This window comes from Chenopodium album, chromosome 13, assembly GCF_948465745.1.
Source record: "Chenopodium album chromosome 13, dcCheAlbu1.1, whole genome shotgun sequence".
In the NCBI taxonomy this organism is placed as follows: domain Eukaryota; kingdom Viridiplantae; phylum Streptophyta; class Magnoliopsida; order Caryophyllales; family Amaranthaceae; genus Chenopodium; species Chenopodium album.
The window spans coordinates 4135038-4154420 of NC_137846.1; the positions used below are offsets into that span (position 1 = coordinate 4135038).

General features: G+C 33.0%; 2 protein-coding genes across 2 annotated transcripts; one reads left to right on the plus strand and one right to left on the minus strand.

Annotated features, from left to right (window-relative positions):
• The first annotated feature begins 2865 nt into the window (after positions 1–2865).
• On the plus strand, positions 2866–3507 carry LOC145575056 (uncharacterized). The gene has a single exon (XM_081632987.1). It carries the CDS (start codon positions 2866–2868, stop codon positions 3505–3507), a length of 642 nt encoding a protein of 213 aa, XP_081489113.1.
• A 5642-nt stretch (positions 3508–9149) lies between these two features.
• LOC145575057 (3'-5' exonuclease-like) lies at positions 9150–9746 on the minus strand. Its single transcript, XM_081632988.1, has one exon. It carries the CDS (start codon positions 9744–9746, stop codon positions 9150–9152), a length of 597 nt encoding a protein of 198 aa, XP_081489114.1.
• Between the last annotated feature and the right edge of the window lie 9637 nt (positions 9747–19383).

A 19383-nucleotide genomic window follows, 5' to 3' on the forward strand; every position in this document is an offset into this window, starting at 1 on the left:
AATAGCATGAATTCGATCTCTAGGGGAGCAATTTCACCTATGCCCTAAAATTTTCGAAGACAAACATTCAAAGAAACAAAGAGTTTCTAATTAGGGGGAACATCGTTAATATAAAGGAGAGATAGTTGGAGGGAAAAGGATGAAATGTGGGCCCCACATACGGCAAGCAAACGTCCCTCGTTAACGGGTAGTGGTAACAAAACAAATACAAAGTTTGTGGTAGTTGTTTGCAAAAAAAAAAAAAAAAAAAAGATAAAGATAGTTATTAGCAAAAGCAATTTTTGCGGTAGTTGTTCGCAAAATTTCCTTAAGTAGTTGATGGTTAAATTACTGTAGTTGTGTTAGGCTTTAAGCAATTTCCTATGGAAATTTGACCAACTCATCGATCAACTTCAATTCCAACGACTAATTACTGTCTAAACGTGGTTCCTTAATTACTCCGTAATTAATGTTTTAGCTAGCACCGTTCCCATGGAAATGAAAATGAACCCTTTTATGTGTTGGCCTGGCTATATAGTATACTCGTACTGTATATATACCCATTTTCTAAAACGTAATCATCATATATTCACTTGATTATATCCTCAATTCAGTTTTTCTAAAACAAAATATGATTTCCATTCCTACAAAATATCTTTCAAAAATGGGTGATTATGATATCGTCATCGCTGAAATCTCTCTCAAGGCCAAAGTAGTGGATTCCATAAAGCTTTTGGATGAATTGATTCCCGGCTATTTTGATGGTCAAGATATATTAGGACTAGACCTTAAATTATTTATTAAAGATGGTTTAATTTCGGTACCAAAAAAATACAAATGCTAGTGATAAGCTCAGATTCTCGTTGCTTAATTATCCTCGACAATATCTTGCAGTGTTTAGGGATTCCTGAATCACTGAAGAAGTTTCTGATGGATCCCAACATTTGTTTTGTGCGACCATCTATAACGATGCCCCTTCCTCTTGAGAGACATCATGGTGTAGCATGTTGTGAATTGGCTAGCCGGGTGCTTAAGAAATCAGGGCTAAAGGAATCCGATTTACGGGTTATTGTTAGTGAAGTTGGGCTTCCGTACAGGGGTTTTTACGCCGCATTTAATCGAGTCACTGTTAGAACGCCGTCTGGGTCGTCGTTTGGCCAATCAGACTGGACGACAATGATACGGGTAGATTCTACATTCGACAATGATATTCTAACACAAGAACAAGTGAAGATGGTTTGCTACGATGCCTTTAAATGTTATCAAATTGCGTTTAAGCTCCTGTCCTCGCTCAACTAGTTTAATTTATTTGTTCATTACCATCACTATCTTGTATGTTACTTGAGTCTTTTAGGAGTTTAATTATGTTTTTCTTACTCGTACCCTACCTCTATCGTACCTCTTTCGTGATTTGTCTAGTTGAAGATGGGTTTAGAATCAATGAATTTGTGTGTTAATTTTCCTTAAGAATTTTATTTAATATTAAGTGTTCACCTTGAATTATTGTGTTTATTGTAATGAAATTAGATATGTTAACTTTATTTCCTTTCATTTTTTGTACATTATTTAAAAAAAAAAATTTAACAAAAACAAATGTATGTGATAAGTACACTAATATAATTCAAGTCATACAAGTTAAGTATCATACTCCATGGCTTGCATCAGTGCGTGGTGGCCTGAAAACCTAGTCATGAAATTATTGTGTAATGTTGCAATTTCCAAATCCCCAACTCTAATTTTGAATTTTTCTTCCGTTGTTATTGTGATTTGTTATGATGTTCACCGTACCCTCCATTAAAAATAAAATAAATAAATAAAAATAAAAAGGATATGGTGTATTTGTGCCCTTTCACAACAATTTTTTTCATAAAAGCTATACTTCCTTCACTATCTCGATCCGTGTAATTGTATATACCATGAATACAGAGATAGTGTATTTGTGCGGTTGTGCACTTTCACACAACTATATATGGAGTGTTATAGAAAGATTTTAAATGGGAAGAACTTTTTGAACCTTCTTAGTTAATTGGCAAATTAGAAAGAACAACATAAAACTAGGATTGAAAAGACTATTAATGGAAGGATAATGAGATATCTATATCTCTAAATTAAGAGTTAATGATGTTTTTGTATACTATGAATAGAAAGGTGGGGAAGTGTTCATTACCATGCTATACATGAAGTGAAAAATTATTACTTGGACCATTATATAATGATGAGTAATCATCTGATGGGAGAATTTAACCTAATCACTATCTTAATAAATTTATTAACTCCGGGCTTACAAGTCACGCAAAAGAAATTAGATCAGATAAATTAAGCTAGCAAAGATAAGTTCAATTCAGCAAAATCAACTTAAGATAAGAACATTTATGTTAAATTTTACATAAAATAGCCGAGGAGTTCATCAATTGAATTAGTTTATACTTTGTATTAAGACATTTTGCCAACAATCACCTTTAATGTTGTGAAACTTAAATACCTTTATCTTATATTTCAACAACCACCCAATAATAATAAAAACTTTTTGTCAAGGTAACACTACTTTCGCAAGGTGGATATTAACATATAGTAAAGTGGTATAACCATTGTATGGGAAACATTATAGTTACCCTACTAATGCAGTGCATGTAATGACCAATTGACTATGACAAATAAAAAACTTAGATAAATTTTGGTAGAACATACTAACCTAGCAAGTTATCGTTTATGGGAAGAGTACCCCGTAAAAAGTAAAGTTAATTGCTTTAATTATTTCTATGCCTTGTGTTAGAATCTACTCCTAAAACCTAATAGCTAGGTCTAGGAAATTATCAATCTATATAAAGACCTACACATGTATACGTCCCTAAGTACGTACGTAGTGCCACTAAACAGGCAGCTTAGATGAAGAGGTCACGCAAACCTCAAATTCCTGTTGAATTTCTCTTACAAATGGGTACATGTGATGTTACCATCCATGGTGTTAAGCTCACCGCGCATGTAGCCAATTGCGCGGCAGCTGTTGACAAGCACATCGCCAATCTACGATGCCACCTCGAGTGCACAACTAAGGTGGTTGGCCTAGACATTAAGAAACTCAAGCCAGCTACGGGTGGTTACACCACACATGCACTTATCCTATGTGTGTTTCGCCGTTGCCTTATCATTCACTTAGATTATGTGGGAAATCATGGTAATGCACCCGAATCCTTAGACAATTTTCTTAATGATCCCAAGATTTGCTTTGTTGGAATCACAAAATTGCCCGAGATCTTCTACCTTGTCAAGTTTAGTAACCCTGATGTTGGTGTACAAGTGGGTGACTTAGCTGCTAGGGTTCTTAGAAACCCGGCTCTCACCGAGTCTAGCTTGTCCGATTTGGCCCTCCAAGTCGGGGTGCCATACGAAGGTCCACCGTCTCCAACTACTGAGATCGAAGTTGACTCGAGGAATCCAAAGGTGCTCACTGATGAGCATGTTATGGCTGCAGCCAATGATGGTTATGCTTACTACCAAATTGGTTACAAACTCTTGACCTCCCTCTGAATATATATGTCTAGTACTTGCATTATGTTTTATATTTCTATTTTTTTTTTTTTTATGTCTCTAAATTTGTCTTAAAAGTTCTCACCTTGTAATGTCACAATATATTCATACTGCTACTAGTAGTATGTGATCATACTACAATGAATAAATAAATAAATCTAAAACTTTTGTAAATACTAGGTATAGATGGGTTATTATTTATTAATTGTTCATTACCTTAAAAATGCGCTTTGAGTCTAAAATAATATTACTCCGTAAGATCGATCGAACCAATGCAAAGTCATTCATCTAAGAAAACTTAGTAATGTACTACGTACTAGGTTGTGGTTAAATGATGGCTTCTAGAAGCATGCACTAGCTTAGGCTTACTTTATCTTCTAGAAGCATGCACTAGCTTATGTTTACTTATGTTTAATTATATTGTTTATTGCTTTACCCCATAAAATAAATAATAAATAAAAGACAGATTGCTTACACCAAAAGCAACACTTAATAATAATAATAATAATAATAATAATAATAATAATAATAATAAGATCCATTATTACTAATTTAATACTACGTAAAAGGGAGTTAAGTACTAATTTAACATGACTTGGATAGAGTAGGCTAGCTATAATAAGAATATAAATACTAAAAATATTAGTTGATCCAACAACATGTATCGTGTGACTTACTGACTTAAAAGAGCTTTAGTTGATCATAATTATTCACAAATTTACAAGTAGTGATATAAGCAATAGTGATGTAATTCCCAAGCCTCATACATCAAGCTAGATCCAAGAATATACTTCTAGAGTTGCATTGATAAGTTCTTTCAAATAAAAATGTATGTTATGACATATATATTTTGACATTGAATCTCTAAATAAATGTAATGTAATGAATGTACTTTTGTAGTTTTGTATATCTTCTCTGTTGCAGGATAGTGGGTAAAAATTTTGATCCATTGTTTGATCGATCAAATTTGAAATTTAGTAGTATATTTGATCTAGCTTTTTTTTTTTTCCTAGATAAATAAATCCCAAATATTTTGAATTGGATTTGAATTTCATATTTAAAGTTTAGGTATTTGAAATATTGAATTTTTTTTGCTATCGATCGAAACTAAGGCCATAATAAAATATTTTGTCAATGGAAGGCCAGCTTCCTTTCTAAAGCTGGCCGACACACACTAATTCAAAGTAACCTCGAAGTCCTCCCCTCTTATATATGTTCCTCTTCCCTCCTCCCAACTGACATTGCGGCCAAATTGGATGCTCTCCATAGAAATTTCTTTTGGAGACAAAAAAAAAAAATTTGTCCCCCTTATCTCTTGGAACATTATTTGTAAGCCTAAATCTGCAGGTGGCTTAGGGCTCCGCAAAACTCTACCTTTAAATAAAGCTTTCATAGCTAAACTAGGTTGGCAAGTGCTCTCTGACCCGGACAACTTGTGGGTAAAAATTGTGAAAGCTAAATATTTGGGAAACTCGTCCTTTTTCGAGTACAAACCCAGTCCCAAAGACTCCTTCATCCGGAGAAAAATTTTGGCTCAAAGGGAAATCCTTCGTAAAGGAATTCGTTGGAAAGTAGAAAACGGTAAAAATATTCTTTTTTGGTTAGACAATTGGATTTCCAACAAATGTCTAATTGAAATCTTAGAGCTAGATTGCCACAATCTAAATTTAGATACAAAAGTTGAAGAATTTATTCTTCCAAATTGTCACTGGAATAGACTAAAATTAGCATCTTTTTTACCTGAAGATATAGTGGCACAAATTTTAGGGATTCCTCTCCCTTCAACCTATATTGAAGACAAGCCCGTTTGGGGTCCCCCCTTCTAGAAATTTTTCAGTAAAATCTGCTAATTGGCTAGCTCATAATTTAGATCCAGACGACACTTCCTGGCCACATCGTTGGTCATGGAAAGTGGATATTCCTCCGAAACTATTAATCTTCTTATGGCAAATCTTTCACAATAGCCTTGTTGTACGTGATACTCTTTTTAGACGGAAAATTATTCCAAGCAACATATGCCCCCTGTGTGACCAACAAGCGGAATCCATGAACCATTTGTTTTTAAGTTGTGACAAATCTTCCCCTTTTTGGCTTCATCCTCTTACCTCCGCTTGGTTCAACTGCCCCCTTCCCGTACAAGATCTATTCGATGCCCTATATTACCTTAAGAAATACCCGACCACCCAACGAAAATTCTTTTTCTTACTTTGGAGTATTTGGAAAGAACGGAATGCTATTATCTTCCAAAGTGATAATTTTGATCCCGCTAGAATTTACCACAGAGCGCTTTTTGCGTTCAATGAGTGGGAACAAAGAAGCCTTATCGATACCTTTTATTCTTCGGGATCTCCTATCACGAGATCCCACCTTTCTTCTCTCCCTTACCAGCAGATGCAGCATCATCATCACCCTTCCTCTATTCTAGTCGCGTGGGAACCCCTCCTCCAAATTTTTACAAACTTAATTTTGATGGGTCGGTCTGAAACAAGTCAGCAGCAGCAGGCATCATCATTAAGGATTTCAAAAGTGCCCTATTTTCAGCAACAACCTTCAATCTCGGAAATTCAAAGGCGTTCGTCGCAGAGGCAACTTCTCTTCACAAAGGCATTATGTTAGCATTTCATCAAGGTGTCAAAAACATCAAAATTGAAGGAGACAACTTACTTATTGTCAATGCAATAATAGGTAAGTGGTCAACCCCTTGACAAATCCAGAACATCATTGAAGACTCTCGCATTCTTTTGACAAAATTCGACAATTGGAACATTAGACACATGTATAGAGAGGCAAACCGAGCAGCAGATTGGATAGCTAATGTAGGCCACCTAGTAACAGATTCCATGTTAATTAATGATTGTACTAGCTCTAGTTTAGCTTCCATACTTCAAAATAACACATTAGGGATTCCCCTCGTGAGGAGGGTTTCCTAATGTTTTTTTCTTCTTACCATTACAAAAAAATAAAAAAAATAAAAAATAAAAATAAAATAAAATAAAATATTTTGTCGTCCAACAAGAAGTATATAGTGTTTTAGGGAGATACGTAGTTGGCAAGATTGATGTGGTGGCTTAGGCGGCCCACAATATTTTAGTCTGCATAGGTTTTAGTGGGTATGGTTGGTTATTGAGTGGCTTAGCAAGTTCCTCTTTATTGTTGAAGGCTAGTTTTGTTCAAGCAGTACTCTATATTGCAACATCCGTACAATAAGAAAATGATGGCACATGATTTCAACAAAGAAAAAGATTCTCACTCATCACAATCACTCAAAATAAAAAGAAAAGAAAACTCTACTCAAACGGATTTTATACAAGTATGCATCTGTTTTAGGTGTTATATTCTACATATCCTCACTTAATGAACCATTAAGTGAATTAAGGTACATAGCTGACATACAAATGCTTCCATGTTGGACTAATGAAAGATAAGCAATACCATCTATTTCGGCTAGCTAGTTGTGGACTTTGTGGCTGTCTTTTTCAATTTTGTTTATAAGGTAGGGGAAGTGTTCATTATAATGTTATTATCAAACGACTATTATTATTCAAACAATTAAACAGTTATACTACACTTTTAATCCTTTATTGGTTCATTATTCACTACATACAATCAATAATATTCTTAAAATATACAATTACAAATTAAATTAACTCATTACACTTAAATCCCTTATGTCCCTACCTAATATGCTTTAATATGAAAGTGAAATTAGGAAACACCTTCCTAGACACCTAGTATGCTCTCATAAGAAACATCTACCTAATAACTCACCAATTACAAACCAAGGATCTTCCACCCAATTTGTAAATGTAACAAATCAACATTATTATAGTTACTACTTGTATATTACACGTACCACATGTGCCAATGAGGCCTTAACTAATCATAGACAAATTATTGTAGATTTAAAGGTTCTAGCTAGAACTTATTGCATACCAATCAAAAGAAATTTTTCTATTATTTTTACCCCATACATTACAGTGGCTGATTTAAAATTTTATTTTTAATTTGAAGGGGCGCTTAGAAAAGAAGAAGAAATATGCTTGTAAGAAGGCTTGAACAAAGATCATAAAAACTTAGGCACGAACTCAAGTATAAGTAAGGTAAAAACAATACTATGTTGTATGTACCACTAAATAAAGCAAAGCTAATTCAACATTCTTTTTGCATTGAAATTGGTATAAGACTATAAAAAAATCGATTTTCACTGGGATCTATTGATTATTGTAGATCCGCCTGTATAAGCACTATTATTTTGTCCCAAAAAAATTAAATTAAAAAAAAAAAGGAAAAATTGATAAGAATAATCCTAACTTTGTCTCATTCGTCAAAAATAATCCCAACTTTGGATTATTTTTTAATAATCCGGACTTTGATATGAATTTACTTTCAACGTTCCCAAGTGACCGGTAACCTGCTAGGAAGGTAATTTTTTTTTAAAAAAAATGTAATTTACACATGTCACAACATGATTGGTCAAAATATGTTATTAGTACTAATTTTTTTAAGGCAGATCATTAGTATTAATTAACAATTAACTAATTATTTTAAAACTAACTATTTAAAAAATAATTTTAAGCAAAACCACCACCACCAGCCACCCTCCCTACCCTTTACCACCGCCAGCGTCCACCCCAACCTGGCCTTCCCCTAGATTCTTCCTATCGACGTCCCCCTTCCCCGCTGCAACCCCAACCCTCCCTTTCCTCGCAACCGCATTTTGCAACCAATTAATCACCACTCGCAAGTTGTAAACCCCTTTTGCAACAACGAAATCGGAAAAGGGGTGGAGGTTTGGGTAGCTTAGGGTCGCGGCTCGCGGGGAGGGTGAGGGTTTGTACTCTTCGCAGTTAGGGCCGATGTAGTCGGTAAGGGATTCGAATGGGTTCTATGGTTGGCATCTTGGCTAAATGGATTTGAGGTAGAAAAGGGGGTGTCGGGAAAGGTGGTAGTGTGGCCGGCGCAGGAAGGAGATCGACGAGGGTGGAGGCGGACTGGGCCGCTGGACGGTGGCATAGGCTGGGCGGCGACCTGGATGGCTGGCTGGACGGTGGCATGCCGTAAGGTGGTTTACTGGTTGGGGAGCTGGTAGGGGTGTTTTCAAGTTAATTAATTTATTATTTTAAAACAAAAAAAAATCTAAATTTTTTTTAATTTTTAATTTTTTTACCAATCATATGCTGACACGTGTTATATAACTTATTATAACAAGTTGAATAACCTATTAGGACCATTAGAAGCAAATCAATATCAAAGTTCGGATTATTAAAAAATAATCCAAAGTTGGGATTAATTTAGGCGAATGAGACAAAGTTGGGATTATTCTTGTCAATTTTTTCAAAAAAAAAAAAAAAAAAAAAAAAACAACTTAACAGACATTTGAATTGAAGAGACAATTGGCATTTTGATATGAAAATCGAAAAATGTAAAACAAAAAAGACATAAGATTTAATAGCTAGAACATTGATGACTCGTTCACATTATCATTAGAAACTATTACAACTAAGGAGTAAGGAGTACATATCACCAAACTCCACAACACTCGTTACATAGAAACATAGAGAACTGAATTTTTAGTAGATAACCTTACCAAATAGTAAATTGCAAACCATCTTAACATCATTAATCCTTACTTAATTACTCATTCACTCCATAAACAACTTGTAACCAATCTTGTAAGAAGCATAAGCATCAATACTAGCATACTCCACTTGCTCCTTACTCAGCACCCTAGCTTGCCAATCACTCCTACAAACATGAATGGGCTTAGCCATATAAAGCCCGGCGACATCGCGAGCAAGAACTTTAAGACCGGTCTTTCGGTACCACCTTATGGGCCAAAGGCCCAAAGAATGGGCCTGAATATCCCTACTCGTAGCACAGATCAGCCCATACTCATCCCTCAACTTAGCCACATCATCAGCCACTTCAACCCCAACAAAAGTGAAATTGGGCCAGCCCATAAAATCCTTAAGAGACTGAGGCAAATAATCCAAGTAAAATAGTTGGATTATGAGACATTTTGTGTCAATGCAAAGTTGAAGAGTAGCTGATTTGTTGCTCATATTTGATACTTGATGAGGCCTCCACTCTATGTCTAGCCCTACCACCGTTGATCTGCCTTTGGCGACGTACCGTGGCAAGATATCTGCCACCCATTCATCGATCTCTTCTGCTTTGTTTGTCAAAGTTGTGACTATGTTTGCACCACCAAAACTTACTGTGTATTTGTTGGTGTTCATCTTTTGGTGTAACTGAGGATTATAACAAGGGTTAGTAGTACAAGTTAGACGTAATGGTTAAAAGTTCTAAATTTATAGTAGTGTTAGTAGTTGACACTTGACAGTTAATTATAAATTTATTAGGAATAAATTAGCACTAATAAGGATAGGATTAAAGTGTTATGGGAAGATTAAAGGGGATGCAAAGAGCCCAATTACATAGAGATAGAGCAAAATTAGGAATGCTAGCTGCTTACTCCGTAAGTAGTAAATGAATGTTAAGTTGACCGAGAGTTTTAAGTAAAAGTAATTAATGTACTTTCTCCGTCCTTTTATTAGAGTCTCATTTTTCATAAAGGGAATTAAGGTTTTTGTAGATTCCTTAAACCATGTGATTAAAAGTACCAAATTACATTAAGTGCATTAAATAACAAGTGAGAGAAAAAGAAAAAAGAGAATAAATAGTGTGCTCATAAATATTTGGCACAAAAAATCAGTAAAAATTGAGGATTAAAAATATTTGGCACAAAAAATCAATAGAAATTGAGGATAATTTGAGGATTAAATTAGGAGAATAAGGTTAAAATTGTAAAAAAAAAAAAAAAAAAAAAAGCAAACCATTTACTAAAAAGAAAAATATTCTAACAATAGGACTTTAATTTTGAATTGTCAAAAAAGAAATAGTAGACTCTAATAAAAGGACGGAGGGGGTAATATATGTCCATTAACAAAAGATACTGTAAGAGGGAAACAATTGCTTAGGGTGAAAAATTAAAATTAATCAAATCAAAGTTTCAAGAATGAATGAATGAATGGATAAGTTCGATTAGTAGATGACTAAAGGATCTCTTTTTGAGCGACTCGAACTAGGTTGAACGTTCTTAGACTTATGTTTATTCGTGTAAAAGCTACGCGCAGAATTTTAACATTATTTGAGATCTATATTATTATTAAAACTCCAAGACAAGGAGTGTTATTTTGCCATTTGTTCTTTCTTTTTTGTCATTTTGCCACATCACTTTAAATTTTTGCCACATCACTTTTGCTATTGTAGTTAAATTTGCTTGATTTAATATACACCTTAAAATAATGATCAATTGAATTATTGATTACAACTTTAAAGAAAGAGAAGATGTTACTTGCAAACCAATAAACTAGCCATTATTAGTAATTAGTTTTGTCATAATTGAAAAGTTGAATAATTAAAATGTTTTTAAATTGCTTTGACCCATTTAATTTGTAAAATATGTATTCAATATATTTATCCCTATATATTAACTTATCCAAGGAAATGATACACTAAACATTCTAAACCTATTGGAGAAACATTTTATTACTGGCCTATATATGATTTTCTTTATATATAATTCACTCAAAAGTTAGTACGTGTAAAATTCTTCATTATTCACTATTTATGCTCGGGGGTTGAATATTGGTTTGATGATTCATTTGTGCATCCAATTTGAAAATGATATTACATCTTTTTTTAAAAAAAAAAATGATATAGTGCATGTAATTATTTGTCATGTAATTGAAATATAAAGAAGAGAAACAAGTCCGGGGCATTGCCCGGGTCACCAACTAATTGTACTTTAATCACGCACACAGTTGTATCAAAACATATAGAGAATATTAATAGATATACTATACCTATTATGAAGTAATACTGAAATGTGATCAATTGAATTGATGATGGCCTTCCGAAATTTCTTCTGAACTCAAGCATTAATTTGTGATGAAATGGTTTTAGCAAGAGCGAGCTAAGGTCTAATAAGGATATGATGTGATTTGCTTGAGATTGGGGGTACGTACTAACAAACTAAGTATACTTTTATACAATCCAAATATTCTTTAGCTAGGTTTTTACACAATCACACTCAATTAAAGCATTAACCTTAGCTTTAATTTGTTGCATTATAGGTTAAATATATATACTTATACGTCATACCTTCTAGAAAAGATTAGTCATAAACTTTTACAAGGAAGAAATTCAAGCATGAAATATTCCTACAACTTACAACCAAACAATCAATCCCTACTTTGGGAGATCTGGATCTAATTTAATACTCAATGGATTCTATCTTTCTTTCAAAAAAAATAAAAAATAAAAAATCAATCTCTACTTTGGCTATTAGTTTACTTGTAAATCCGCAATGGTGTTGGTTTCACTGTATATACAAATTTTTTCACACTTTTTCTTCTTGTTACCCTAATATGAAATCAATAAAATTTTAAACCTCCAAAGTTTACAATAAATAATTCTAGTTTTTATTATTACGTACTCCATCTCCACGTAAACTACGGAGTATATATACAACTTCACTTCGTACCAAATTAGAAGAGTTACTCCGTATAAAATGTTTATTCATAAATCTAAGGATTACAAATAGTATTACCCATAAAAAATACACGTCCATACTTTGTAATAAAAAGTGTAGGATAATTATGTTGTCAGCGATTCTTTATTACAAGGACTCCGTATTTACATAATCTTATATTGGGAAAAGTTAGGAACGTGGTGCCCAATTACATAGGAATAGAGCAAGAGTAGTACTCCCTCTGTCCCCAAAACTTCGACCCTTTTGGGTTGATTTCGCGGTTATTAAGAAACTTAAATAAAAAGAAATAAAAACATATTGGAAAGATAAATTTACATGGGATTTGTAAAAAAAAGTAGAGAGATAAAGTATTAAAAATATATGAAAAAACAAAATGTTACATGGAAAAGCTAATTTTGCACAAATATTTTTGTAAATTGGTGGATAATTTAATGTAAATGAGTCGATCATTTTGAGATTAAAATTAGGCCAAAAGGGTCAAACTTTTGGAGACGAAGGTAGTAACAACAACTTGCATAGGAATAGAGCAAGAGGAATAAATCATGCCACCCTTATCTTTGGAATTTATGAAACGTACATGGAATATTGGAATGTATACCTTATCTTAATGGTCGTGTTGATTATATCTTTACTTTACTACTCTACGATTTCCTAGATAAAAAAAATATCATACATATCAAATAATACTCTACTAGACTACTATACATACAGATTTGATGTTTCATTTACCCAAGGAAACTACTCTATAAAGGAAGAGCATATAAACACACCATACAATTATGAGAAACAAATCTTGTTTATCTAGGGGCGACGTTGTCATTTCCTTTGGAAAAGTAAGGGCAATTCTGACAATTACTCAAAAGTATTTTGGCTAGACGTTAATTACTGAGTTGTTGACCTTTAACTTTGAATTTTGTTGACTTTTCTCCCTCCTCAATAAATTTCCATGTCCTCTCAGTTAATAACTTTTCTTTCTCCTCAGTTAAATTCTCTCTCTCCTCAAAAAATTGTTCCTCTCTCTCCTCAAAAAATTGTTCCTCTCTCTCCTCAGGAGTATCAACATTATCACCATTGGAATACTTGGGATAAGTATAGATATTTGTATTTCTTAATATTTACTTTTAAATTTTTAATATAAGCCTATATGCCATCCCTTAAGCAAAACAAAACAATCATAATACAAGTTACAGGTAAGGTTTCATCGTAAGTTTCCAGCAAATTGGTTTCATCGATCTTTGCACCTATAAGAACTTGAACCTGGGTAATCCACCATTTGAGCGAATTACATGTGCTATGTGCTACAGAGTAATCCACCCGGAGGTTTGAAAAACAAATTTTAAAAATGGAATCCTAATTTCTCCTAACCAAAATGTCATAAATTTCCCGGAAATACATGTGCTATGTGCTACAGAGTAAAAAAAAAATTACAATACCAAGACGATTCCAGAATCATCCAAGAGAAATGTGTTGATAGTGTTCTCCTGGTGTCTATCGAAATTGACTTGGTATGGTTGTTAAAAAAAAAAAAAAAGAACTTGGTAGAAGATAGGAGAGAGAAGAATGTCATTAGTCCCGACCTCCGACGGCGGTAACAACGGGTCGTTCTTCGCAAAAGTAGAAATGGGAGCTAACTCTTCTGCTCCCACTGTTCGCGCCACCGTCGTCCAAACTTCTACCGTCTTCTATGACACTCCTGCCACTCTCAGTAATCTCTGTTTGTTTTTTTTTTTTTAATCAAATTCAATTACTGATTACTTATAAATATATGGAATTACCAGAAGTTGGAGGGTTTCTATGTTATATGATGTCAATTTGTCAAATATTTTATAGAATTTGTGCATGAAAGGACATGGAAGACATGGTTGAAGTTCTACAGAGCACCTTTTTGAGTCGGAAGTTGGGGGAAAAGCTATTTTTGGGCGTACACGTGGGAGTCGATCTTTGCACCTGTTCAACTTCTTCTCTTATTTCATTATTCTCTCTCCTCTCTCTTCTGACAAAGTTTCTTACTTTACTTTCTCTCTCCACGGTAAAAAGTTAAATTCTCATTATTGAAGACATTCAATTCTCTGTTTAATATACCGTTAACCATTACAGCTGGCATCTGAGCACATGGGGATTCTTTTTCAATTTTTTACGGATTTCAAGGCAAGGTATTTACAAGATTGCCATTTGATCAACATATTTCGTTTATCATTTTGATCAACCGGGGCTCCCTCTACAATATAATTCACTACATTTGAGCTAAAGAAGTGCGTCAAAATAATGTTAAAGAGGCCACAAAAAAACCAGTAATTCCGGTAGAATTCCTCTTACTAATGGGCACTTGTGATGTTACTATCCATGGTGTTAAGGTCACGGCGCATGTAGCCAACTGCGTAGCTGCTGTCGACAAGCACATCGCTGACCTACGATCTTATCTCGAGGTGTAACACTAAGGTTGTTCGCCTAGACTTACGTCAAGAAGATAAAACATGGTCATTACTACACCCAAGCTATAGCTCTATGTGTGTTTCGTCGCTGCCTAATCATTCACTTAGGCCCCATTCTTTAGAGCTGCTCTGCTCTGCTCTGCTTTGCTTTGCTTTGCTTTGCTCTGCTCAGCTGAGCCCTGCTCTGCTCTGCTTTGCTCAAATCAAATCTGCTCTGCTCTACTCTGCTCAAAACAAATCTGCTCTACTCTGCATTGCTTTGCTCTATTTTCAAATAATAATAAATAATAACAATAATAATAATTAATATTCAATAATAATAATAATTAATATTGTATTGATGATAATAATTTATTATTTTGAATAATTTTAATAATTATTAATATTAATGATAATTAATATTTATTAATAATAATAATAAATAATAATAGTTATCATTATTAATATTTAATAATTCAAACTATTAAGAATTAATATTTAATAATATTATTAATTAATAATTTCTAATAATTATAACAATTCTTTCAAAAAAATAAATAATAATAATAATAATAACAATTTCTTTTATAAACATTTGATATTAGAATCACAATGTGTAGAAATATTATATGTATGTGGGTATTGATTGTTAGTTCATTGAGTTGAATTATTTTTCAAATCTTTCCATACAATTTAAGAATTAAAAAAAAAAAAAGAGGTTGTTTTCAAGTAGTACTTTGTATATCATTATTATATTTAGGGTATAAAATATATGATTAAGACAAATTTATAAGTAAAATCATTATTACTCATTAAATCATTTTATTTTAAAATTTTTGTGAAATAAATATAAGTAAACCGTTGTCTTTTATCTTTCTACTATTAACATATGTTAAATATTAATACATATATTTATGTTTTCACTCACCTAAATCAATGGTATATGCACTTAGTAATAGTAATAGTAATAGTAATAGTAATAGTAATAGTAATAATAATAATAACAACATTAATAATAATAACATTAATAATAGTATTAATAATAATAGTAGTAATAATAATAATAACAACATTAATAATAATAACATTAATAATAGTATTAATAATAATAGTAATAATAATAACATTAATAATAGTATTAATAATAATAATAATAAAAATAGTAGTAGTAGTAGTAATAATAATAATAATAATAAAAATAGTAGTAGTAGTAGTAATAATAATAATAATAATAATAATAATAATAATAATATTATCGCCGTGTGTTGTCCTATCGGTTGGGTGTTCCATTGTTCTCTATCTCGACATCGTGCTCTGCTTGTTCGAGGGTTTTTGCTGGAGATATTTTCGGTGATCACGCGGTGTCTTGTGCTGGTATTATGAGTATTAAACATCGGCATAATGTTGTTCGAGATACCCTTGTTGATGTTTGCTATCGTTCTGGGATTTCAGCGAGAAAAGAGGTTGACATTGGGTTGGCTGGAGGGAACGACGAGGCCCTTAGACCTGCGGATGTGTTACTTTATTCATGGGATCGTGGTCGCGATGTCTGTGTTGATTTGACAGGGTCTTCTCCTTTGACACAGTCAGGGCTATCTGACTTTGTTCCTGGGCAGGTTGTGGCTGATGCTGCTCATCGGAAGCGGGTTAAGTATGAAGCTCGATGTCAGGCGATTGGATGTGGTTTCATTCCCTTCTCCTTTTCTTCGCTTGGGGAATTAGAGAAGGAGGCTATTGCGTTACTGAAGCGGATTCAGAGGTTCTCGACGACGCAAGACATTGGGGCTCGTGCTGCAGCTCATATCTTCACTAGGGTAGGATTTGCTATAGCTAGAGGAGTGGGGGCCCAGATTGTATCTCGGCTTCCCACTAATTTATTGTAGGTTGTATGACTTTTGTTTTTGAGATATAATAATAATAATAATAATAATAATAATAATAATAATAATAATAATAATAATAATAATAATAACAACAACATTAATAATAATAACATTAATAATAGTATTAATAATAATGTTGAAATCTGCTCTACTATCCTGAAATCTGCTCTGCTCTGCTCTGCTGAAATTTAATCTGCTCTGCTCTGCTGACCCCTGCTCTACTTTACCCAAAAGCTCAAAAGAACAGGAACTTAGATTACTTGGGAAATATTTTTGCTAACGCTCCCGAGTCCCTTGATAATTTTTTTAAAGATCACAAGATTTGTTTTGTTGGAGTTACAGAATTGCCAACATTTAGCGTAGTAAAATTTAGTTACTCGAGAGTTTTGAATAAACCCGTGCTCAGCGAGTCAAGTTTGGTCGATTTAGCCAATCAAGTTGGGGTTCCATACGACGGTCCAACATCCGCAACTTCTGAAATTGAGATTGATTCGAGGAACTCGATGGTGTTTACCGATGAACATGTAGTGGCTGCTGCTAGTGATGCATATGCGTACTACCAAATTGGTCACAAGCTCTTGACTTCCCTCTAAATTATTGCTATAATGCTATGTTACTATGTAATTGCAATGGTTTAATTGTCACGCACTCACGCTTTATACTTTGTATTATACCATGTTTTTACTTCAAATTATAATCACATTGGCCTTGTTTGGCAATTGGCTGCTGGCTGTTGATTGTTGGCTGGTTTGATTGACTGGTTTGACTAGCTATTTGTATTGGCTTTTTTATTGGCTGTTTGACTTTTTATTAGTCTAAAAACATGTTTGGTAAAATTGGTTGTTGGATGTTATTAGTAACTTAGGTAACCAAAAGCCAAAAGCCAAAAGCTACTCCAAGTAGCTTTTTTATTTTGACTTAAAAGTCAGTTTTTCAGCTGGCTGAAAAAGCCATTTACCAAACACAAATTTTGGATGTTTGACCAAATGAAAAAGCCAATAAAAAGTCATTTACCAAACAAGCCCATTATGTCGTTATTTCGTAGCATTGATGATTTCACTTATCAAAATTTATCTATATATACAATATTGTTATAGACCTTATGAGATGCTACTTGACTGTAATAACCCAAAACTTTAAAAGGCCAATATTTGCTTAGAATCATTTCAAGTGTTAGGTTTTTCATTTTTGGCTAATAAATACTTCCTCCGTTTTTTTTTTTAGTTGACACCGTTTGACCTTTATACTATTTACACAACACGCTTTGACTTGCTTTTGTGGTTTATAGATACGATAAACATATTCATGTGGGATCTTGTTTGAATCGTTTCAATGTATATTTTATTAATATCCACTTTTTATAATTTTACAATGTTGATAATTAAAGATATTAATCGTTAAAAATATGCATTGGCAAGCGTGATAATAGAAATGTGTCAATTAAAAAAAACAGAGGAAGTATATTACTCCTAACCATTCATCAGTTTTCACTACAAAAATTAATTATTGGCCTGTATAATGGCCCCAGTCATTATGTTAAAAAAAAACAAGATTAAAACTCCGTTTAAAAAAAAAAAAAAAAAAAAAAAGATTAAAACTTTCATTACTTAACACAATTCTTATATGTTAGGCGTCGCATTATTTGATTGAAGGTAATACGAGGCATGTTATCATTTCAATGCAATTAACTCATCATTATCTCTCTAATACGGAGTAAATTTGTAAACATCATATCGTGGACCTAAAGTCACTAAATTGCTAATTAAGGCCTATATGTATAACAACACATCATCATATGAGTCATATAAGTTAAAACCAAAGATAATGTAGAATCAACAAATCTTGTTTGTATATTTGATAGAGAAACTACAAATTATGGAGTAACAAAATAATTGGTTCAAGTAGTGACAAAACTTAAGGGTAAATTAGAAGGTGACATTTCCAAATATTCAGCCAGATATCACTACTATCGTATTCAATATGCCACGTATGATACTGTGACATAAGATTTTCTGTAAAATTCTTTCAAAATAATAAGATGACAACAATAGTAACAGTCTATGTCACCTTCTTGTCACCTTAGAAAATTATAGATTAATGTCATACGTGGCTCCACGTGTTTCAATTGGGCATGCACAACTCTAGAACATTTACTTTTGGACGGTAGGATGAAATTACTAGCGACGATTTAGGCTGGGCCCCCGGCCCAACTTGTGTAAGTGGATTTAACTCAATTTTTGATTAAGCTTTCTTATTTGTCTCTCTAAAATTTGTTGTATTCATTTTATTCAGTATGCGCCTATATATGTAGCATGTACTTTCATTTTCACTTCAATCTTCTTGTTTTTTCTTTTTCTTTTGTCATCCATTATAATTCGTATTTTTGTATAGATGCATTGTATTACATGATTCTTTTTCCCTTTTATTATGAAGTCGGTGTTTCATATAATCTTTTAAAAAAACATTGCTTAATACATCATAATTATTTGCTACTATATCACATTGATGATCGTTTGGATGACTAAGAAATTGAGTTAAATTATTGTTCAATGGAATTTTTTAAATTTTAAACCAATTTAGATATACTTTAAATTAGCCAACAATTCTTTTCACAACAAATACATTTCTCAGCTAATATTATCTTTTAAATTGATACTCTACTAAATAACTAATCTTTTCGCCCCACAATATATATTGTTTTCACATTCTCATAGTCAAAATTAAAAACTTTGATTAGAAATTCTCATTAATATATATCATAATTATAAGCATAATTGTCAAAAATGTTACTATCTAAGTTCTAAAGCTACTCCAAATTATTATATTTGAGACAAAGGGTAAGAGTGGGTGGGGGTTATCCGACGAGCTTTACGGCCAACCTTTGAAGACTTGGAGATTCGTGTGTGGAGACAATTGACCATTTGCTTAAATATTTTGCCTCCTTTTTGTCTTGCTTGTTTGTCACTTGGGTTATGGATAGATTTAGTTGATCCAAGATATTCCACATGATATCAAAATATTTAAA